At 37.8% G+C, this 24,987-nt stretch overlaps 1 protein-coding gene and 2 long non-coding RNA genes across 8 annotated transcripts in view; 2 read left to right on the top strand and 1 right to left on the bottom strand.

Annotated features, from left to right (window-relative positions):
• Positions 1 to 7,561, top strand: part of So (SIX homeobox 1 protein sine oculis) — a 32,443-nt gene extending 24,882 nt beyond the window's left edge. For all 3 annotated transcript variants that reach the window (XM_083099190.1, XM_083099189.1, XM_083099188.1), the window contains exons 4-5: positions 2,484 to 2,943; positions 3,293 to 7,561. In XM_083099190.1, coding sequence (XP_082955316.1) covers positions 2,484 to 2,943; positions 3,293 to 3,577 — 745 coding nt within the window. In that variant the 3' untranslated portion in view covers positions 3,578 to 7,561. The remainder of the gene's footprint in view (positions 1 to 2,483; positions 2,944 to 3,292) is intronic.
• A 3,687-nt stretch (positions 7,562 to 11,248) lies between these two features.
• Positions 11,249 to 13,870, top strand: LOC145971795 (uncharacterized). 2 transcript variants are annotated; one of them, XR_014438979.1, is made up of 3 exons: positions 11,249 to 11,501; positions 11,835 to 12,176; positions 13,735 to 13,870. It is a non-coding gene; the product is annotated as an uncharacterized LOC145971795 (long non-coding RNA). The 2 variants fall into 2 exon arrangements; XR_014438978.1 differs by having other exon boundaries at positions 11,820 to 12,176.
• Positions 13,871 to 21,825: 7,955 nt separating this feature from the next.
• LOC145972167 (uncharacterized) lies at positions 21,826 to 24,874 on the bottom strand. Of its 3 annotated transcripts, none has more exons than XR_014439075.1 (4): positions 24,653 to 24,874; positions 23,615 to 23,791; positions 22,814 to 23,114; positions 21,826 to 22,526 (listed from the first exon to the last, which is right to left on the bottom strand). It is a non-coding gene; the product is annotated as an uncharacterized LOC145972167 (long non-coding RNA). The 3 variants fall into 3 exon arrangements; XR_014439073.1 differs by having other exon boundaries at positions 22,814 to 23,064; positions 24,653 to 24,829; XR_014439074.1 differs by lacking the exon at positions 24,653 to 24,874 and adding an exon at positions 24,539 to 24,559 and having other exon boundaries at positions 22,814 to 23,064.
• Between the last annotated feature and the right edge of the window lie 113 nt (positions 24,875 to 24,987).

The following is a 24,987-nucleotide window of genomic DNA, read 5'->3' as shown; positions in this document are numbered from 1 at the left end:
GATTTAATTAAAAGGAGTATCCCATTAAAATGTAGCTTGCAACGTTTTCAATTAAGGATCATTGAAATTGATTAACGCTGATTCTTTATGATACTTTGTGCATTTCGCGCGATCGATTATTTTTTACGATAACGAGATGCTTGATTAAATTTAAATTTAAGATTGATGCCTATCGTTATGTAAAGAATTTGAAGAAAATAACTGATACGAGGCGATTGAAGAGACTCGCAAGAATTTATTTAAATATGATAAATTGCATAAAGATAATTATTAATTATTTCCTTCGGAGTCGTATCAAGTCGAAACATCCAACATTTAAAAGGCCCGCAACCTTTCGATCCTACATCGCGCCGAAGAGAAGAAAAAGAGCAGAGAGAAAGAAGAGAGTCGATCCGGAGACGTGGAGTAGGTGTCACGGCTTGAAAATAAATGCCTTTTGCACGCGATGAGTCACAAATTCTAATGAAAATAATAATAACCCCGAAAGATTCCGTTCTTTTTCGTGGCAACGCGGATAAATTTACTGCGCGATCCACGGACAGATAAGGCATACCTGGGGACACCTCCATCCGGTTATAGGTTCCACCATGTAACGGGTGGTACGAAAAAAGATCAATGCGATAGACTCGGTCCTGTATCGTTTCGGAGTGTCCGGGGAATCTCGTCTTAATGCTAGAATACAAAAGGCGACGTCTCGACTAATTAGACATTTTATCTCTCGCGTGCAGGAATTGGAAACCAGTACATAATTACGATCATATAGATAGCATCTCGTAACGGGTGGTATGAAAAAGATCAACGCGATAAACGCACTTCTAAACGTCGCCTCGGTGTGCACAGAAAATATATCTTTTTCTTATCATATACGTATGACAATATTATAAAAATTGGAATTCTATTAATTAAGGTCTTGCATCTTTATATGAAAATTTCGATGAGTGTAATTTTCATGTAGTTTGCGTACGTATAAAAATATAAATTTTACATTAATATCACAATTGTTTTCTCTCATTCATAAAGATATTAATATTAATATTTAAAGATTATTAATAAAGATATTAATAATAATTATTATTAATAAAGATATTAATAATAATATTTTTTGTATCCAACATTTGAATTTATCGAAGCATTTTAAACTTGCAATATGTTGACTTTAAATCCTTACTTTTGTATATTAATAAACTTTTGTAATATCTAAAAAATTGAAGTGTATAATATATTTAAAATTATATGCACGTGTTTATATTTAAATGTCACACAACATCTGAATCTATTTACTTTATCTCAATTTTATGTAATTAAGTATAAAATAATTAAGTATAAAATAATCCGGAAAGTTTTTGCAGTGATATAATTTTGCTGTACAATGTTGAGAGATGTCTCTTCCGTGTTCTCTTATCACTTCGGTAGTTCCTCTCTCGTGTTCGAGGACCGGTTCTCGAAAACACCCCGTAGAGACAAGTGTCACAGCACTTGGCTCGAACGGTGCGATATCACCGGTCTCGCGTCTAAACGACTTGTAAAACAAGCGCTTAACGATTGCTGGGTACCTGGAGGAGATAGACAAAGAGGGGGAGAGAGGAAAAGGTAGAAAGAGAGGTAAACGAAGGGGGAAGCTCAGCCGGACCCGTGGGTCCCCACGTGCTTCGAGGAGGTCCAGCTTGCTAAATTGAGTTTACGAGACGCCAAGAGCGTCTTTCTCTTTTCCCTCTTCTTTTTTTTTCTTCCGTCCTCTTTTCCTTTCCGTTGCGCGCCTCTTTAAAACCCTACTCTCCCTCCCCACACTCGGTGTCCGCCCTTAATTCACAAGTACGAGAGAGACTGGATATACCCTTTTCTCGGTACTTTACGCGCCTGTGCTGGTGTTATCTTAGGCGATATTATTTCGATTCCCCAGTCGATCGACGTCGCCGGATTATCGCGAGGCGGCGTTTTAACGCGACGCTCGCGAACGCAATTAAATCGAGCCCCTGAGATGTCTTTATAATGAAATTATGGAGAATGTGTGGCTAATAAGGACTGATCGATGACGAACGTATATTAATATTTATGTCGACTTCGCTCGACAGATATATATTCGATGAGACAACAAAATTCCGCTTGAAATAATTAGGAGATTTAAGCTAATAATATTTTAATTCTTTCACAATGAAAGGGTAATAATTTTTCAAACATAAGCGGTAGCGTGAATAAAAGAGAGAGGAGATAGATATATGAAATGACCGCTAAAGATTATTTATTTGATAACGTCGAAATATAATAGGGTGTAATTAGCATAACAACTTAAACGCGATGTATGATAATGATATAATTAACATAAAAATTTGTTTAAACCGGCTTGTGTCCAATCGGAGGTCTTTGTCCGCAACTTGCTTCGCACAACGCGTTTTCATTTATGCAAAATATAAATCTTCAAAAGAAAAGAGAAAGAAAGATTAGCTGTCTTTTTTTAAAAAGCAAACACCGATTTGCTGTTTCAGTGGACAAAGGGAGGACAAGACTCACGGCGGGGGTTTAGGAGACTCCAGCAGCGAGAGCGGCGACGAGACGAAGCGACAATCCGGGCAGCAGCCGCAGCAACAGCCATCCTCTTGCGCTGTTCAGCAGCAGCAGCAACAACAGCAGCAGCAGCAGATGGTGGACCACCAGCAAACCTCCGGCATGTACCAGCTTCCGCCTCCGGTCACGGTCTCCAGCCCGCATTCGTATCACCAGAGTCACGGCACGTCCTTGAGCCACCCGCACATGCAACACCACGACACGAGCAGCGAGAGCGGCGATGACAAGAGGAACCTCCATCATCAGTTGCAGCATCATCTCCAAGTCGGCACCCACAGTGCCCACGGTCTCGTTCATCCCACCGCTACTTTGCCACCACCACCGCCCAGCTGCGCTCAACAGAAGAGCCAGCTGGATTACATGCAGTACTACAGCCCGCAGGTAAGAAATATTTTTTCATGTTTGTTTCAATTTATGTTCGTTATAACAAAGATCTCTCACATCTTTTTCCGCGCGCGTGTTCTTAAAAAAAACATTACGGGGTTTGTCTTATAGGAAACAAAAATATTATATTGTTTTATAAAGAAAATTAAATATTCAAAGATATGAAATTTTAAAAAATATACTCAATATTCAAGAATTTACAAATATAAGGATCTTTAGATTCTTCTCAAGAATTTTTAAGAATTTGAATACATATATAAACACACGTGTCCTACATCTCACGATTATCCTCTCGTGGAAACGAATGAAACAAATATGAAGAAATCATTTTTTTTTTCTCCGATAGGACTATTTAATCGGCACGCCGACCTCCGCGGATCTGCAAAAATCCTTGCCGCATACGGCAACGTCGATGCAGATGGGCGCGATCGCGCCTTCCATGGGTGGGTTGAGCCCGATGGGTCCTTCGACGATGCTGTCCAACACCATGCAGGGTGTCAACACCATGAACACCATGTCGATGAACGGCATGGGCATGGGCGCTTATCAGGGCATGAGTTCCATGGGGATGTCGACGTCGCACGCGAGTTACCATAGCGGCCTCGTGTTGGGCGAATACCATTCCTTGTGACCTTGGGCCCCAAGCACCCAAAGCAAAAGGAGCCAGGAGAAGACTTAATGCACATCGGTGAGGCGCAAGACTTCCGGTCGATCAAGGTATTCTTGAATGGTTTGCTGTGATATTATTTGGATCGTCAATAAATTATTATCACCAAAGAAAGATAAAAAATATTATCTTGATATTGAAATTTGCTTAACGTATTATAAAAGGATACGAAATTATTAAAAATGTTAAGAAAAGTCATTATTAAATACAACCCAGTGAGCGATCTCAAATTCATTGTTTTTTAATGCAATTATTATTAAATAATGAATTTATTAAATAATGAAAGAGCTTTAAGTCAAAAATATCTTTTTTATCGCGATAATAATTCCTTGGCGACCCAGTAATGTTCAGATAAATAGGAAGGAGAGTTCTCCACGGATATATCGTTTCGTTCTCCGTGAGCTTTTCTCGGTGGGTATTTTAAAGCGTATGAAGAGCGTCAAAAATAACTGTCTGTTAAACCGTCGCGTCTGCCTCGGCGTTCAGAAACATTTTTTAATTGCGTAAATAAATACCTTTTTTTATACACATAAAAAATAAACGTAAATACGTATAATTAATTATACGTATATTTAAGAAAGCAACTTTTTTTTAATATACTAGTTATATATTTAAATAACTTTATAATATGTATTATAAAATTATTTAAATAAATTAAATACATAACTTTTAATATGAATTAGTATATTGTGTTTTAATGAAATAATCAAGATTTGAAGAAGGAAAAGAGAGATTTGTTTAATTAAAATTATTCGTTTAATTTTCAACAACAAAAAAATAGTTTTTTATCTATATATAAAAAATTTCATTTTCTATGAAGATTCTCTTCAGATCTCTTATTCTAACAATATCCGTGAGAATCGGTATCAAAGGATACCGAGGCGACGATGACGTTTCCGAACGAAATATAGCAAAAGACATATTAGCATTTTACTTTCCCAGTTCGTAAACTCTCGTGGCAAGCCGGCTAGACCGGCTTGTGTTTACCGCTATTTCCATAAGTAAACAACGGGGCGAAAAATCCTGCGTCTAGTTTCTCTGTTTCGTATACTTGGCGCCGTACTTTTCCGTTTTTCTGCCCGAGCGGAATAAAAGATTGCACAAAGATGTTTATTTTTTTTTTCTTTTTTTTAACACACGCAGAATACAAGCGACAGAATACAATTCATTTCCACCCTACCATCCCCTCCCCTGCCTCCCTTAATTCATAGATTTGACTCGCCTACTAATTAATTAGCCGTAATCAACTACGCTCCTCTTACACCGTACGCTTTTGTGTTTGTCCTGTATGTATATATGTATAATACACACGCATTCGACATATTATTAAGTTAATCTCGTCCTTGTTCGCTGCCTACCGGGTGTTACCAAATGTTGATTGGATTTCGTGATTAAACAATTACGAAATTTTAGATTTAGATATTTTAGCCATTAAAGTTAATCCATAATTCTCATGTTCGACAATTTGAAGAATTCTGATTTAATAATTTTCTTGGCAAAAAGATACAGAAAATTTCTAAAAACGAACAACGAGACATGGACAAAAGATAAAATATTTCAAATTGCAAGATGTTTTATTATTTCTGCAGCTCACATTCCATAGATGCGTGGTTTGTGCGGAAAATGAGAAAGTATAGTTATTATTAAAAAAATCTCATTATCACCAAAATATATATTATATCAAGAGTAATTATTATTGATAAAAAATGTGATATCGCGTATAATGTTTAAATTGAATAACAGCAATTAGGGATGAAGATGAAACTTTAGAGTACTCCCAGTAGACAGTGAATGCTCGTCGCATCATATAAGATAGAGCGCGTAAGTTATCATTTATTCACAGTTCGCAGTCTGTACATAAATATATCTAAAGACAAAAAAATGAGAGAAAGAGGGAGGATGTATATGTTGCGCGAAAAGAAAAGAATGTAAGAGGGAAGAGGACGGAGAAAGGTATTATGCGAGCGTATGACAGAGAAAAGTCGAGATATTGAGATGAATCGTTAATTTGTTATTCAGGCGAAAAGTATATTAAATTGCTTTCTTGCTCATAAAAATGTTTTTTTTTTTATTCCCAAGCATCGTGATTATTTTTTTACGATGCGATTTTTATTTTTTGATGAAAAAATAAAACTAATTTTTATTAAAATACGCTTAATACTTTTTGTTTATAATAATTTGTATTACGTAGAAATTACGTATTACATTTAAATAATTTCTATTGAGTAGAAAATAATGTAGAGAAATTACTGAAACTTGTATAAAGTGCTGTTAGAATAGCGTTTTGATTCATCTCGAAAATGTCGACTTTTTATTCGTAAAGTATCTCGCGTGCCTGATGTCCTGAGTATTCCGTTAGCTGCGACATTGCCTTGTAGATTCTTATCTAGGATGTCAAGAAGAGAAAGGATTTCCCTTACGAGAGAGTCCTCGGGACGAAACAGGGTAGGGGATAGAATGGAGGTGAAAGGAAAGAGATAGACGTAGGGTGAAAAATAATAATATCTTCGATCTTATGGCACACAATACCTACCGTCATTATTTTCATTTTGCACCTTTCACATTCATCGCGTTCTGCGTGTTTTTCATTTTTACAAAAATAATCACGCACCCACAAAACTACATTATAATATTTATTCGACAATTCGAAAGTGCCACATTACGCGTTACAATAGAGAGAATATTAACGACTCGTAAAACGAATCGATTAGTATAGAATGTATCTGAGTGAAGAGAGATAAAAGAAACACACGTAACAATAATTCTAAGGATGCTTCCGCTATTTGACAGAATTCACGACGCAATTAAATAACTTCGTGTATTCGGGGCAAAAATTTTTTTTTTTAATTATTCGGAATATTTCTGAAATAGAAAGATTCCTTTTTTATTCTTTTTTAAAATGATTTGTGTTGAACAGTTTAAAAGCTCAAAGTTAAAGTCAATTTCGCTAGATCGTACGTTTTATCAAAGACATACATTAGATGTAAGGATCAATCGAAAGCATGCAACAAGCCATCGCTCTTTTGCAGTTTCGCGTTCGTAAAAACACGATAGTTTTAATCAAGCTTTACGTTAGTGTCTTATACAATAAGCCAATTATGCTCTCTTAAACGGACAAATTATTGATAAAATTATAAACTGTTTTAATGTGTGTGTGCTTTTTGGCTGATGGACGCTGGGCAAATTAAAACTGGAACGATTATTATTTTGTTTTCTCATTTAAAGTATCATTCAAGAGTATCCACAAAAGTATACACAAGTTGGTGCACAAATGAGTAGATACACTGACTCTTTCTCAATTCTTCCTTTTTTTTTTTTTTTTCTTCCGGAGGTTGCTTTTCTTCCATTTCACGTATTTTGTCGTTACTTTCGAGGTATTCTTTTTAGGCTGGCAAAGCAGTAATAATCGAAAGTTACTTGAGAAATTTTCTACGAAACGAACGCTGCGATTCGACCAAAGTTAAAGAATTAATTTTTACTAATAGGATGTTAATCGTAATGATGAGACTCTTGCACAAATTACGCACTCGCACGTAACTCGCGCATATAAGCGGAAGAGCGTTGAAGGAGCGAATGTAATGAACGAGACGAGAATCGCGCGCGCGCGACGCAAGGACGATTATTAATGATCATTATCATCCATCTTGGTCCTCTCCAGTTTTCATTCGTGTATTTTAGCGGACAAACCTAACGTTGCACAACTAACTAAGACGAATTGCCGAGAATGAATTTGAACGTCGTTATCCATGAGCGTGTTGTGTATGTGTGTGTGTGTGCATCAGCGAGCTGTATGTGTAAGTGTGCGTATGTGTACGTAAACGCGAGAGAAGATGGAAAGGGAGATGAGATGATGCGTAAGTAGATATAAGTTAAGAGATCACGATGTACGATCGAACTGTAATCGAGTAAAGTTGATGTTATTTAAAGTAATAACAGATGCAAATGTTATCTGCGTTTATCCTCTTACAATATCCTGTATCTTTTGCTCACAAATTAGATGCTGCTGAGTTCTAAAAGGGGTAAGTATCACGTGTCGCGATAGTACATTTAATCTACAAAATAATAAAATTATTTTGCAGACAACAGGTACTAATTAATAAAGTCTAGATATAACTCTCGATATCTTTGTGAATAAATGTGTAATCTGTTTCGAATATCACATGATATATCTTAAAATTTGACCGTTTACCTCTACATTCAAGTTAATATTTTCGGACTTATCCACATGTTCAAGTCTGCATTTATCACATTTACATCCACGTATCTACGTTTCCTTCCAAATTCAAGTTATATTAATCCAAGTGTTTTGTATAGATATTTAAGTCTATTATTTTTATATTCACATTTAAGTTCACGTTTTTGTTCTTGTTCATCTCTAAATCCATATTAAAGTTTCCGTCTTCATCCAAGTCCATTATTAGATTTATATATAAACATTCACACACACACACATTTAAAACATGCACACTACGTTTATTAAATCCATACTTCGCATACAATTATATTCCTCCGAAAATTCTAATCGTTGTTACTACTTTATCGTCAATTTCCAAAGATCCTGAATTTAATACAATAATTGATGAAATAATAAAATCTGTGATTTGAATTTATATTTGCCGAATTTATTTTTTCGCGTTATAAACATGCGAAAGTGAATCTTTTATCAGTAACATTGCAACGAATAAATGGAGATAAATTTTCCCAACGAGGAGATGCAAATTTCACGAGAATATACTTTCAGTTCCTAACGAAGAATCGCAATAATAGTCGCGATATAATGCAACGATATTGAGTAAAAATCTTTTCCAAGATTACGTTCTCGTGATCGGCGCAATCGTAACGAGAATCGTACGCGGGCAAGAGAGCGCGATGTGAAAAAGGCAAGTGTCTGAAGATCGTTTTCCCCTCGCTGTTGGCGCAGCGCGCTAACAAGTAGCCATTGTGAGCCCCGTGTCAAGATGCTACTTGACAGTATACTCTCTTTCTTTTTCTCTCGTTCTCTCTCCGCAGACCCTCTTCAACGGGGGCCCACTCTCGCCCCCGTTCCACCACGTCACGCACCGGCGTATGCTGCGTATACGCATACAAACGCGTACACACACGTGAATATCTCTGTGGGGTCCGTGCTTAACTTTACGATCTCCGAAAATCCCTTCGGAGCTTAGGGCCCCGTCGCGCGCGGCTAATAGAACCGAAATTATAACAGGCCGATGAGCATGCGTCGACTGCTCTTATTCCGCCTCGCTGACGGATTCAGAAAAACTGTGAGGGAGGCCGCACCAGAAATCAACGTGAGGAAATGATGAATTTGAAGAATTTTATTCCGTTTAACGTCTTATTTACGATCTTCTTCTAAACGATGATCCAATTTTGTAGGAACATGTGTGATTTTCATATTACTCTTATCATCGAAATAACAATATATTAATAAAAGGGTTGATTTTTCTTAGAAAATAATTTCGTGCATTTTTTTGCAATTTTCACGTAAAATGTTTACTCATTCAATTTTTATCGTTCATGATTTAATTATTTTGTATATATATATATATTCATATTTATTTTCTTCACGAAGTTGGAAGAGATATAATGACTCAGAAAAAATTAGAAATATTAATTAGACTTGTATAAATTTAATCTCTGAGCGAAACGTCAAAGCGTTACAACTTTATAGCGTTCCGATGAATTCGATCGAACTCTGGCTGCGATCATCTCCACGATAAGAAAGAAATCGAACACAAAGGGACGTCCGGTCACGTGGAGAAGCCAGATGCTCTCTTTCAGGCTCGAAGAGGATATTATCTGAAGTACGCTGGTAAATATCGACACAAAAAGGAGGACAAAGATCTTATCTGCTTCATCGCGATCGTTGATAGACCTAATAGCGAGCCGAAGGACGGTCGTTTTGAAATAATTACCGGTTCGTATCCGTAGCACCGATCTTTCCGGGTTCATTCGGATATATTGTAAGATCAAAGGACGATGTTCTCTTCTTCGCCGCTATCTCTTTATTTTGCGGAAAAAAATACTGTTATTAGAAAAATTTTATACTTATATACATTTATATATCTTTCTCTATAAAATAATTTTTTTAAATATCTTTGAAACTGAGCAATATTAAATTTTTAAATTATATGGATAATTTATTTTTGAATTACATATATAATTGAAAAATGTTCACACATATGGAAAGGCACGAAGCTTATGATATATCCAAATATACCGTTTTTTGTCTTCTGTGGCGCATCCCCGTTAGAGTGAAAATAATAAGTTTTATTCTGTTACAATGCGATCATTACACGCCGGTAATGACGGTGCATTCAGGCACGAGAATTGCAACGCACCACCGGCCTTTCCTCGCATCTGCTCAATTGTAACAATGGGTGTGCGATACGCCACCCCACGAAGTTTCGAACAGTATGCGATGATGTTCTCGAAACATCAAGTCCGAATCGGAAAAAAGTTCTACTCACATTTATGTAACAAATCACACGTTATATTTTTTTACGACGGTAATTTTGTCTTTATTTTACCATTCGATAAAATTATCTCTATTTTCAAAGCAACCGAGAGAGCTAAAATTATTCTTTACTATTCTCATCCTTGAAAGTCTATTTATAAAATGAATAAAGTTGTAAAACAACATTTTGATTACATGTATAATGCATTTTTTTTTTCAAAAATTTATTCAAAAATTACAGAAAAACATACAGAATTTAATTAAATTAAATTATAGTAATAATTTAATTTATAAAAATTATATATATTAGATATAAATTTACATTAAATGATAGTAACTCTCTAAAGTAATCTATTATTCGCGTAACAAGCACGAATGAAAAATACTTGTGTAATCAATGATGAAAACATTCTTCTTTCTATACAATTTGTACAAATTTCTCTTACACGACGGAGAAGAAAAACGAGTTTCGATTACGGGATACTTCTCGAGCGAGCACGAGATCGAATTTGAGGATCATTGACGCGGCGTATAAATCCATTAAGTCCGCCACTTATGGGCGATCGATGTAAATTACGACGTCGGTTAACGCGCTTGTAAGCGAACTTAGACGGGCGCCGCGAAGACGAGCGGTGGAGCGATTTCGAAGGGGGGGGGGGGGGGGAGGGGAGATATTTATGGGCAGACCGACTGAAATTAATTTATGCAGCCGCATAGGCTGCCACGTAATTTATTCGCGGGCCTCGCGACGATCACTCACTCTCCTCGCGGGCTTTTGTGTGTAAGGAAATCCCGGGCCATTAGAAACGGGCACGAAGAGCCTCCGCGTGTCGATCCCTCTTCGGGCCCTCCTTCCGAGTCTCGCTGCTCGATCGAGTTCGTTGTTTCGCGAGCACGACTCGTCCGGCAGTACCCCGGAAAACGAGCACCTGGTTGGGGAAGTGAGAGATCTTCGTCGAATCCTGCGTCTTAATATCGCGATTCAATCTATATCGCAGGATCTCCGTTAGATAGTAGAAAATATCGCGTTGCTATGTCGATTTTATATTATTATTATTATTATTATTATTATTATTATTATTATTATTATTATTATTATTGGCACAATCTAGGAAGATATTATTATTTAAAAATAAAGTGAGATTAAGAAGAGATTCACAAGATATCAATCAAAACAAATTGCAGAAGGCTAAAAACCAAGCGCCGATGTAAAAACGTAAAAAAAAATATAATTATTATTAATAAATCACATTAAATATAATAAATCAGAGAAAAGATCGAAATACATAATATAAAATAGAAAAGCGTGACAAACTTCGGTCTACTCCAGGCCCTTATCAATTATTACAAAAATAGTGTGAGCGAAAATAAAATTAAAATAAAATAAAAACATATGTCAAAAATTAGAAAAAATGAGAGACATGATCAACGGTAAGAAAGTTGTAAAATTATAAGCAAAAGTCAATGTATGATCGCAAAAACGAACGCATAAAGGAACGCAAGAAAAATAATAATGTCAAAATTGAAAAAATAATTTTAAAAAATTGCAATTACACGTCGCAATCTACGGAACAGGCAGCTTACCTTATTATTATTTTCATTATCACCATATTATTTTTTTTATAGCCTGTTTCGTAATCTTGTAAAAAAGGAAAATTACTATTAAAACAAATAAGTAATAGTATCTAATCGTGTAACATCCTTGTAGTGTGTATTATAATTGTAGAAATTTAGATTCATTCTCTTAAGTTTCAAGTGCCTTAGTTTGAAAGATCTTGAAGAGATCTTCGGAATCGAGTAATAGTGCGTGGCGACGTGTCGTGCATTCACAACGACGACGATGCGGCCGCGTTTCCACCATCGGGGCGAGATCCAGGAAGGATTCGCAAGCAGCGCGCGGCTGAAACAAGAGGGATCGCGTCTCAAGGAAGGCTCTTCCGAGGCGAGGATCTCGCGGCGAGATCTGCGATGCACCCGCGTTATGATTTGTGGGCATCCAGATCGTGATCCTGTCCTGGCCGGGCGGTTGGTGGAGTAGAGTAGAATAGAGAGAGGGCACCCACGCTTTCCAAGAACCGTCCGCGTGGCGCGCGAGGAAGGAAGAGCGTAAGATCCGCACGGGAGAGATCAGCCGGTCCCGATTACGCCGAGGGTGTAATGGACAGACTAATTTGTGAAATTTAAATTCCGTCCCCGACGTTTTGCCGCGAGGCGAGATGAGGCGGAGGCCGGGGTCGCGGGGAGAGAAGGGGACCCGGGGGAGGGAAGAGAGCGAGATAAATCGCGGCGTCCTCCCCCCGGGGGGGCCGATGGCGGATCTTTCTGGAAAATCGTAGGTGGATAGGTACCTCGTGTCGCGACACGTTTCATGGGTGGCGTAGAGATGTAGATGTACGTGCGCATCGCCAAAATAATTCCCGGTGAGATTCAAATCGGATAAAAAAGACTTGTGGAAAAGGCATTGGGGCTTTAAGAAAATAATCCGCGGTGAGATTAAAATCGGTTAATAAAAATCTCGCTAGAGATGGAATCATGTTTATTTTTTATTGTTTAGATTACGTACGTTATTGAATAAAGAAATCAGTTGTCTTTTTCTTTGATTTATTATTTTGCTACAAGCACTTTGTAATTTCTCGTTAAACATGTACATTATTTTCAAATCCTCACACGATCATATTTTTCACATCATCAATATTATAGTCATTCATTATTTAAAGTGTAATTTCTATTACGTATTACGTGCAACAAAGTGTTATTTAAAATTAAAAGTCCTAAGTCTACAATCCACTCATTTATAGACATTTTTTATTCAAAATAGCGATATTTTTTTCTGTGCTATTTCGATAGAAAAAATATTTAGCTGCTCTAAAAATACAAATTTTTGCAAAAGTTTCATCGAAAGAAAACCAAAGTAAAAGAAGACAAAGACGGAGAGATAATGAGCAAGATGTTTAAGCGGTGGCGGATTAGGGGCAGCTTCTCGCTGCTCGGTGAGAAGCGGGAGGGAGAGAGGTCTATTGTCGGGCCGCATAATACGGTTATGATTTAGTTTGGGACGTGAGGATGCGAGCGAACGAATGAACGAACAGACCATGGGGGCCTGACTAGATGGACGGGGGGAAGAGGGAGGAGGGAGGAAGAGGGCCATTGGTGTCAGATTACCGGGGCCCGGGCCCCGTCTGGAACATCCACACGTCCGCGAAAGGACTCACACGCAATACTGGGCCCCCTTTAAGCGTACGTGTGCGTGTATACGTTCTTTTTTCTCCAGAAAGATTGTCCCCGCTTTACTCGCTCCCCTTCCCGGCTCTTCTCCTCTCTCTCTTTCATGTATATCTCTCGCGCGGACATTTTTTTATTGTTTAAAATATAGTTTGATCGCTGCACGCAATTGTCCAAGAAGATATCGATAAGGTATCTTTAATTGTAAAGTACAATAACATAGAAAATAATGCAAAGTTGTCAGAAAGGAAAAGTGTCAGAAAATTATAATAGTTTGATCATTCATTCTTTTTTATATTTAGGATTATTTTGTTTAATTATTATATGTGATGTAATATTTTTATACTTTGTTTATATACGAAAATCTGAAGTGTATAACTCATTATCATATGATAAGATATCAGTTATAATTTCACATAATATATATCGATATTTTCAATAGATTCACGAGGATAAAATACAAAGGTAAAGAAGAAAGCTAGACACCTGTAATTTATGGAAAATTGAAGATGTAATCTTACGATCGTTGTCGAAAGCATTACATCTTTTGTAATGGACATAATTTATTCTTTAAAAATTCTAAATCTTATTCTATGTCATTTATAGATATAATAAATCAAAGTTTAAAACGAAAAAATAGTAAAATAAAAAAAAACATGTTTTCAGTCATGCGCTAGATTTCCCAATCTTTCTCTAACGTCGATGATTAATATATACATACACCATAATTTATCAAATAACTCTGTCTCTCGCCGGAGCGTCGAAAATCATTCAAACATCTTGGACTTTAATATTACAAAAGAGGCGACCACCATCTTTCGGCGGCGGATCTTTCTTCGTCGCGAACTCGGACGCGGGTTCTGCGAACTCGCGAATTATGAATATGATTATCTCGGACGTGCTCTTGACGGGAAGCCAGACCTGTCCCGGAGGTGTCACCTTACACCCTTTCCCGCCCTCGCATCGGATCCTGACTTGGCGCCCCGACACATTGTTCCCCGTAACCGAATCTCGCGAATAATTGGACCTCCTTCCGATCGCGAGAACGTCGACGATAAATAATAAAGCTGCTATCGATCTTACGTATCGAAGGAACCGCACGCGTCAGGCGCTTCGTAAATTAGGGGTTAAAACCCGATATATAATTTCATTAAACTCAGATGCAAAATTCGATTAAAAAAGTATTTTTTTTTCTTCTCTCATTCGTGCAAAATATGATAAATGATGCAAAGAAAAATTCTCTTTTTGTAATATGTCATTAAAAATTACTTTATATTATGGAGATTATATACATGTACCGGTTTCGTGCAATTCTTATGCCATAAATCGGTAGCGAAAACCAGTTCCACCCTCTTATTTATTCTCTTACAGCGAAATGGAAACGCCAGCCCACTAAACATATGTCGAACATCTCGAGAACCCTTTGTACAATGACACCCTGAATTTTTGTGTTCAGGGATTGGCCGGGCGATCCATCCAATAGAGTTCGCCCGTAGACAACTCTCGGGGATTGACAGCTTCCATGGGGTCGGAGTCTATAGGATTAGGCCAAGCGGTGACGCAAACGTAATGTCATTACGACAAATTGCGAGCCTCCCGTGGGATAAACGCTGAAGCCAATTGGAATATATCGGATGAATTAATAGGATATTATTATAGCGCACGAATATGGGGAAAACATGGAAATCCCATAATGTTGGCTATTAATTGATTATTAAAATTAAATTTTTGAATTGGTTTCATCGTTTATAATTCAATTTTTTTATCATTATTTTTTAATCATTTTTAATTCAAAGTTTCTTGCATAAAATTCATAATATACATGTCATTACGAAATATTTATAGAAAAATATGTTTATGTCATTATAGCAACATAAATTTTAAAATTTTATAATCTTATGTTAGAGAGAGAAAAAATTAAAAGCTATAATAAAGATAAATATAATATAAATTTTAATACTAGTTGATTTTAATATTACTAGTCAATAATAGAATAACAAATATCAAATGGCATATAAAGGTAACTCCTAAAATAGACTTGGTGAATTTCCGACATATTATGTAATAAATATTATTATTTCAAATCGTTTTCACTCGACTTAAAGTTGACAAGAGAGTAGGAAGAAGAGAGTACGTACTTCGGACGCTTATTTCGCTCTCCTGGGGTTGCTAAGAGAGTCGGCATTAGCTACGATATGGGACTCTCGCCCTTATCCGCCATCTGTATACAACGGGGTGTTGGAATTCGATTCATAAACGTCAAACGTGACTGTTTACGCTGTTCGCACCTCCATTGTCGCCCTTCGATTTCGGGATGCCGACCTGCCGATCGTTCCGCACCCCGGGATACAATAAATACATCCATCTCCGTATCGTATAATGCGCGAAAGGGGCCCGCGCGGCCGAGTGGCTCTCTCTCTCTCTCTCTCTCTCTCTCTCTCTCTCTCTCTCTCTCTCTCTCTCTCTCGTATCTCCGATACGATCGGTAGTTACTTAGCACTTCCACGATGCTCGATGGTTCGATGCTTATCGAACCGGCCCTCGTTGAATTTATTGCGAGCCCCTGCGGAAAAGAGGCTGACGGCCCATCTGCATCTTCTCCTCCTCAGCACGATCTACCTCTTTTTTTTTTCGTTGGCCAGGATCAGTCGCTCTATTATACCTCTTTGCGATACTTGCAGACACAATGGAGGAACGGTAATGTCGCGGAAGATTACATCGTCTCACTTCGGACCGATATAATGGCAGAGAATTAATTTTCATTTTGACATTTTAATATCTTTTTATCGAATGCGTGAGAGAAAATAATATAATACAAACGCGATAATCATTATTAAATAATAGCACCTTTTGTTTTATTATATGCCTCAAAGTATGAAAAGATTGTTAATTTATATTACATAAAGAGGTGATAATTATTCTCCTTTCTATAAATTAGCTGAGTTTTAAAATTATAATTAAATAATGCAAATTATTTTAAGACAAGTTTACACTTTGAGTACGACTTTCCATGTTAAAACAAGAGTAATTATCTATTTCCATAATCATTAAATCTTAATATGGAATTAAATTTTTGTCAAGTATTTAGGTCGAAATACTTAAAGTAGACTTTGAAGAACACTTGCTCCAATTTTGAAAGTTGTATCGCATATCGGAGCAAACGGAAACTACGACGAAATCGGTTCATTCAGAAATGTCAGTCAAGGAATGTTCTTCTACAAGGAATTACACGCGTGTGCACACGTATACGACACTCGCGCGGCGTGACCTACCCCACTGAGAATCGTGTTTCAATACAGAAACCGAAAACCATATCATTACGTAGAAGCTCCGTTTCGCGCCGGTGTTGCATTGTCAAGAACTGCATGTCGTTTCAGCGGCCGATTCGCAAATTGTTTCCAGGGTGTAGAGGGGGAGAAAGAGAGAGAAAGCTATCATTTTACACTCATTTTGAAGAAGATTGATCATTTTTCATTAAATTCTTTTTTCCATTTCGATAATGTAAGGTACTTGTGTTTTGCCAATAGAAGCGAATACATATTTTGATTATCCTTTTGGAAATAATTGATTCCGACATCTCCAGAAGATTGCGGCGCCTCAGGATCTCTAGAACCCCGTTCAAATTCCTCCCTCTATTTACATATATAAATATCTATTTATATAAGAATTTTAAATTATCCCTAAATATAGTATAAATATTATAAGATTCTACTCATGATTTCAAAGAAGACTATTATATTCATCATGTAATATAAAAACATATACATGAATCATTCGCAAGAAAGTATCCTTAATCGGTATAATTTATCGCGATTGAAAAACTAGTGGTAGAAATTTTGCTGGATTATCGTAGAAAATGATTTTTCCATGTCGCGAATTAACGAGGATCGCTGTATTTATATAAGAATTTTAAAAATTATCTCTAAATATAATATAAATATTATAAGATTCTACTCATGATTTCAAAGAAGACTATTATATTCATCATGTAATATAAAAAAACATATACATGAATCATTCGCAAGAAAGTACCCTTGTTAATCGGTATAATTTATCGCAATTGAAAAACTAGAAACTTTGCTAGATTATCGTAGAAAATGATTTTTCCATGTCGCGAATTAACGAGGATCGCTGCATTTATATAAGAATTTTAAATTATCTCTAAATATAGTATAAATATTATAAGATTCTACTCACGATTTCAAAGAAGGCTATTATATTCATCATATAATATAAAAACATATACATGAATCATTCGCAAGAAAGTACCCTTAATCGGTATAATTTCGCGATTGAAAAACTAGTGGTAGAAATTTTGCTAGATTATCGTAGAAAATGATTTTTCCATGTCGCGAATTAACGAGGATTGCTGCAGAATACAAAGATTTCACGTGCAATTTGTGACGTGAAAAAATCTGAAATTTCGCTATGCGATACAGGCGCAAAGTTCGGCGTCCTAAATGTCCGATGAAATGTACGGAGGAAGTGAAGTCTCGCGCGGAGGGTTGGCGACAAGTTAAAGTATTAAGTAGCCCGTGCGTCGCCGCGTCCGCTGTCAGTCTCCGCTCTAATTAATCGTAATTGACGGCCGCGCGAAGCCTCGCACACATTGCCTCCTCCTCGTCGTAACACTGCATAATCGTACACGGCAGGCTCTTCCGTTGCTCGGAGAAATCTGTCGATGGAATTTCATCTGCGCCCGCGCTTGCACTTGGCCGAAATATAAATGCTATTTCTTGTTTAAACGAAGAGCAGTCTCGTCTGATGACAAGTTGAGTCTCTTAAGATACACATAATGTATGTTCCTAAGAAACGCGAAACACATGTATTTCAAGATATTTTTTAGATATTTTTTTTAGAAATTCTTGAGATTTTTATCTCTGAGAGATATTTGTGCGATCCGCTTTCTCTGCGTCGAAAATTCAAGAATATAAATTTCTTTCCTCAGGCTTTTACGTTTCGCGTCGAGTTCAATTTATCAAAGCGGAAACAGAGGAAATATTGAAGACAGCAAAGGGGAAGGGGAAATTCGTAATGCACTCCATTATTTGTAGCATCGTTACGTATTTCGATATTTGCTTGTAACGATAATGAATAAAAAGCGATAATGAACATTATCCCGCTTACGTAACATATGCAACTAGATAATTACGAGTGTAAGGTATCGGTTAATGACTGCGATCGTGTTCGCGACGCGCAAACAAAATCAGTTAATTATAATAATGATAAAAACATGCGTTATACGCGCTCGAGGCGTGTCATTTAAATGCGTCGGTTATCAGTTGCGGAGAAAGAGACTCGTGCCAAGTCAACTTTTATACAAATTGACCCACAAATTCGATTAAAAATTCTATTATTCAATAGCTCGAATAAAGTAGCAAAAAAAAAAGGCTGACACGCGTAAAGATGGAACGGGAGTTGCGCAATTTGTCGAGCAATTTGCATGATTAAGTTCACCCATTTTTTTTTCTCCCCTGCTTCGGTCTGTCCGCGCACCAGATACTGGATTCTCACGGTACGCCAATTGGAGTCAACTCATCTAAATACCCGGGCTACCCGGTCGCCGCTATTACGGACGCGCGAGAGGAGGCCCATTATGTAACCGACGTGGACAATGTTGCCCCGCATTCGCCAATTGGCCCAACGTCGCGAACCTTTTTCAACGAATGTCCCACTTTAGAATTATGAATGAGAGTCTCGTAAAGGCGAGCGCTAAATCTATCGCGATACCATACTTATCTACGTTGCTGACAAATAATAATGAGATGATTTAATAATTTAACGTACTTATATTTTAACGAATTAATTTTAGATGTAGCTAATTTTTCTGTTACTTCGAAAAATTCACTCTTATATTAAATTTTAAATTTTATAGATTTTAAGAAGTCAATAAAATCGACGTAAATGGAAATTAATGCGAGAGGTGCGATTGAAATGTCGATGGAAATTTATTGCTTAATAAAGGAAAAAATATGCATCGCAGAATACATGGAAAATTTTGAGATTTAACGCGCAGCGATATTTGAATGATTCTCCTCCACCTCACTAATAAAGCCATTGTCTAGGTCCGGTTAGGCACGTCTAAAAGCCTAATGACTGTTTCCTAGAGAGACGCGCCAGTCCGAATACAGAGCGAATTAGAATAATTCGTTCCGTCTGGCTGCGTCACTATGCCTATGTATCGCGTAAGATTGTCGTCGTTGTCGTCTGTTGATTGCAGTGCCTCCCATTGTATATAAACACAGTTTTCCACTTGAATATTCATGATACAGATAATTCATTTTACGCTCTGAAAAAGAGTGCTTGTCATTTCGCGGAAAATTGAAGCCGTCAAGCGCAAGATCGCGCTATATTTCACGCTCTAGGAATCGTTCATCTCACAGAATGTCCGTTTTACTGGAAATTATTTCGTATCAATCGAGTTTTACAAGTGTATCTCATCCGTATCTCATCCAAGAAAGACTAAGTTATAAGAATGTTAAGAAAAAATGCCTACAAAAAGTTTTCGCAAATTTAAGGACCATGTAATTTTGTTTGCATGTGCATCTTGTGATTTCAAATGTCATTTCAATACTTATTCTGCGTTTAATTATTTAATGAATAATTTCTGATTAACCCATCCGTCAGTAATAATAACATAATAATACTTTATTATTAATAATGTATTTAATAATGCGATTCCAAATAAATTTGATGCAAATGTGAACGATGATATCGAATTGATTGCATCGCGAAAATAGTATCGGTGGAGAAAAAGAGAAAACAGATTCTGATCTAAAATATGAATTTCCGTGGGAAGAGCAGGCTCTCTTCGAAAGAACGAAACACTCTTCCCGACAGAAAAATTTCTATTCGATGCCCACGCCAGAAGGAAATCGTTTTTTCTACATTGGCGCAATTTGCCATGTAAATTCGATCGTAACATGATTACACGCCTTGGCAAACTATAACCGGCCTCGTCGCCGCCGTCGATTGTCGAAGCTAGACGTCGTTCCATCTTGATCGATCTTGCGATCGATCTTTCGATACGCATATAGATATAGATCCTACCGGAGATCGTGCCAGATGGCCTATGGGACGGGACCAGGCCATTATGCGGTCGTCCGAGAATCCGTAATGAAATTAGAAATTAAAGAGAGAGAGAGAGAGAAAGAGAGAGAATCTCCGAGGTCGATCTGAATTTTCCTGGAATTTCTCGGCCGCCTTCGTATATGAAGAGCTTTGATAGGATAATCTTCTCTTACACGATTGGCGATAGCTAAAGAGAAAATGGTAAAAAATTGCGTGGGTGATTATTAGTTTAATTTAATGTGTCGTAGAGAGTTTATAGCGAAGAAGTATAATATCTGAAACGTAATATTTAAAACTATTTCTGTATAAATTGATCTCCGGATTCAAAGAATTCACTATAAAATTATTTCCACATAAAACTTGCTTTTTATCTATGATTGTCTACCTATGTTCGTAGACAAATAGCCCGAAATAAAAATTCAAAGAGAGAAAGAGAAAAGAAGGTAAAATCCAACAGAGACGAAGTCTGAGATAAATTCTCGATTCTTAACTTCAACGTCCTTATGATGCATTGTCATCTCGCGTCGCTGGATTTAACGTTTGAGAGCAGGCCACGAGGAGAATAACATTGTACGGCGATCAAATGTAATAAAAAAAAGTCGTTACCGGTTGTCACATGTCGCGGATAAAAAGTGTCGGTGCCGCAGGAGAGAGGAGAACTCGCGTACACAAAACCCCGACGCGCACTGCGAGCAAGGCGTATACGATCGTGTTCGGTCACCCGTTAAGAAGGAAGCTCTCGAGGGGCCCCGATGTCCAAGATAAGACGGACGTTCCCCTCACGCCGTAGTTTCGGGGACCAGCGGCCACCTCACGTAATCCACGAGTACGTCGCGACGAATTTGTTCACCTGCCCAATGAGCCATGATGCGCCCCCACGATCCCTCCTGGACCCCTTCTTCCACATCACGACGAAGAAGCCGCGAAACTGGGCCCGCGTGCTTCAAAATGGCTACCGCATCATTGGGTCCGATCGATGGGCGAAGGTACATGAAATTAAAAAAAAAAACGATTACGGAAAAATCTATGCGTCTCTCGCGAGAATCTTTTTCCCATGCGATATGTAAATTTATATGTAATTATGAAACCTTTGCAATTAGTGAGAATCGAACAAACGCGCACAAACTGTATACGTTACCGTAATATTAATATAAATATATCAACAATGTTTAATTTATATAAATCAGTTTTCCATATAATGTGATATTTATCGTTGAGAATTTACCTGGCAGATATAACGGAAGAGAGGGACGGTATACCTTGCGATATCGATACTTATCGGAAAATATGAATCGTGACGCACACGCTGGCGAAGAAAATATTAACAAAACGTATCATGCATTAGTAATTTTTACACGCAATGCGAAAATTCTGCGGACGCGGCCAATTAAATGAACGAGTTGCAATATTTAACGAAAATATACAATATACGTCGAAATATCATAAATAAGATAAATTTACATTATTATTACATTCCAAATAATTTATTTACAGATCCTTGATTTCTTATCGATTTAATTTTTATCTCGTGCATCTTTTATCTTTAATGTTATTTATATGTTATACGATATATTATATGTTCTACAATACGTCATAATTATTTGAACACCTTTGAAAAAGATTTATTTATTGAATGTTTAAGCTTTCTATAAGGATGACCTTGTTAAGCGCGGATTCCTGTTTGTCACACGTGTTCGAGGTAATTGACGCACCGGGGTCATTTGTTATCGTGCAAATAAAAAGTATCGAATCCGGCCCGAAAGCGCGAGGCCGTTGGTGTGTAATTTGTCGATCGAATAATGCGATGTTAATAGAATGGTATATTGGGTACAGCGACCTCATAAATCATTGTTAATTTGGCAGAGCCTCCTCCTATTCAATCGCCGAGCCTCCTCCTATTTCCCTCTCTCTCTCTCTCTCACTTCTTCTTCTTTCCTCGCCGGCGATCCTTCGACTGTTCCTCTTCGTACCGGCTCCTGCCGGTTGAAGGGATCCGAAACGATCGTAAAAAGCGAGGGCCTCTTCGATGACCGCTGGTGAATGTGGTCGTCCGCGAAATTGCCCCTCTATTTTTGTAACCTACCTACTGCACACGCTCCCGTTCGCCTTTTTGTTTCCGCGCATTTTGTTGGCTGACCTCCTTTTTTTCTTCGCAAAATTCACCTTCGTGATCATCGATATATTACGCAATTAATAATCAACGGATGACCATCTCTTACCGCTGATGAATCGATGATGTTTACTGAGATGTTTATTCATGCGAATATCATTAAATATCTCGAAATGCGATCCAAGCAAATAGATTGTACGCGATAATACATAAGAAGCCGCATGATATGTATATTATTGCTTAAATTAATAAGCTAGCGTGGCAGATACATTAATTAAGTAATACATGTAGTCACTAATTAACGATTCTTTAGCAAACAGATAATTTGAGTAGGATCTACCTGCCAAAAGCTCGAAGGAGAAATTAGGTTGCTACGACAGCGCAAATTAGGTGCTTGTCGGTCTCGTCTTTGTTCTTGCCTTACAAGAGAAGAGATCTCTTCTTCTTAAGAATCTAAATGACGTATCAGGACCCGATGCGAACTTTCACCAATCGATAAGTCAGCGGACGAGTCGGACACATTCAACATTGTGCGTCGACTCGCGGTTGAACATGGTGGAAACGGTTATCCCGAATTTTTGCACCATCGACCTGCGAACGTCGAGCGACACGATTGGCGGAATCATCGCGGTACTTTCATACTGGAAAAAGGTACGCCGGGAGGAAGGGAGACATTGACGAGGAGGATGCACGGATGGCGAACGCGAGGGGGAGAGAAAGAGAGAGGAAGAGAGATGGAGACAGAGAGGGGAAAAGGAGAGTACGAGGCTCGTGTTTCCGGCCGGGTGAACAACAATGCCCGCAGACAAATGAGCATCCCGCCTCCATTGTTCGCCTGATCGGCACGGCGCAGCCTCATCCCGGTTCCGCTTGCGCTACTCCGGACCTCCCTATGTCGTCGTCAGGCCCATGTCGTCCTCCAACACCCGGTTGGGGGGTCCTCGATCAACCTGATGCGGGCCAACACCGATTAAACATCGCTGCTTCGTCGAATCCCCGTCAACGGGAATCTCCTCGTTCTTCTCCTTCTTTTCTCTTTCTCCCTCTCTCTCTCTCTCTTTCTCCACCCCCGCTCTCTTTATCTCTCCATCCATCCGATTCCTTCTGCTTCTTTTGTACTATCTCTTGATCATTCTCTTACCTGCTTTTGTCTCTATGTTCACTCTCTCGTGTCCTGCGTCATTCTTCTTCTATCAGCGCGTTTATTATGCTCCAGGTGGTGCGGTGCCATCGCGGGAAAAGTACAGAAACCGGGACAAGTGACGACTCTCGTGTGACATGCCAGACACCAGGATTATGTGGACTGGTTGCGAAAATACTGTAAATTATAAAAAACGGTAAATGTGATGAGAGAAACGCACAAAAAATATAAAGATGCAAAAGTAATACGAGATAAATAAGAAAGTTTACGCGGTTTCCTTTATGAAAAATAATACATTGAAATAATGAAAATGTGAAATAATTATAAAGTCATGTGCAGCAATCCTTAATAATCTGCACAGTGTCAATACTGTTATGTCATAGACTATATTGTTATAAATGTATTTCTAAAACACCGCACAAACTTTTATACTTAATGAAAACATAAAGATCTCTTGAAACTTTATGTCTAAAATATTCTTATTGCATCTCTTTGTGTATCTTACATTCCAATCATATTCTATATTTCTATGATTATAATTTATTTTTTATAGCTAGTATATATTACATGATTTTATGCGCATCATATTTCTTGTTTCTCTTTTCAAAACGATGTGATATCTTTGATTAAAATCGTTATCGCCCGTAAATTATAGAGTATCACCGTAGCAATAACTTAAAATTTAATTATCAGTCGTCCTTGGTCATTATATTTAGATATGTTTCGGGATATATTATCGAGAATTAGTTCTCCATTTGAGAATATTATTCAACTAATTACGGCTAGACACGTTCAATTTAGCTCTCGCGTAAATAATTACTTCAAAAACCAATAACGGTATGTGCCAATATTCTGTTATAACTTATCGTTAGATCTGATGATATCTTACACTATCATATTTACAGTATTGTATTATTTATGTACATCGAACTTTGGCGATATAGAGATGAAAGGCTATTTCACAAAACCGCTCGACCCTGAAATAGTTATCGGGTCACTTTTATGAGATATTATGGATACGCATTGCATCGCACATACACGACGATGTACGGGTGCGGTTTCGATGGTCGATTTCCGGCGCGGGGTCCCCGATCGAGAAACTTGCGAGACAATGGACCATTCGTCCATCGCCCCGGAGACAAATGGTCCGCGTGTAATGGCATGAGCGAGAAAAAAAGGCAGATCGAGGCGAAACGGAAGAGTCTCTCTCCCTCCTTTCTTGCGACGCACAAACGATCACTTGCGATTATTACCCATGGGAAGGTAAATGCTGACCGAATCGATAGTTGCTTGACTGAACCGGACTTCCGGTTGTATTTTGCTCGAGGCTGTCGATACGATACGATTCGATCTATTTTTCGAATATGATACTA

Source organism: Camponotus vicinus, unplaced genomic scaffold (assembly GCF_025532165.1).
Source record: "Camponotus vicinus isolate PSW18456_S1 unplaced genomic scaffold, iyCamVici1.0 SCAF_5, whole genome shotgun sequence".
Lineage (NCBI taxonomy): Eukaryota > Metazoa > Arthropoda > Insecta > Hymenoptera > Formicidae > Camponotus > Camponotus vicinus.
This window is presented reverse-complemented; position numbering and strand designations above follow the sequence as displayed.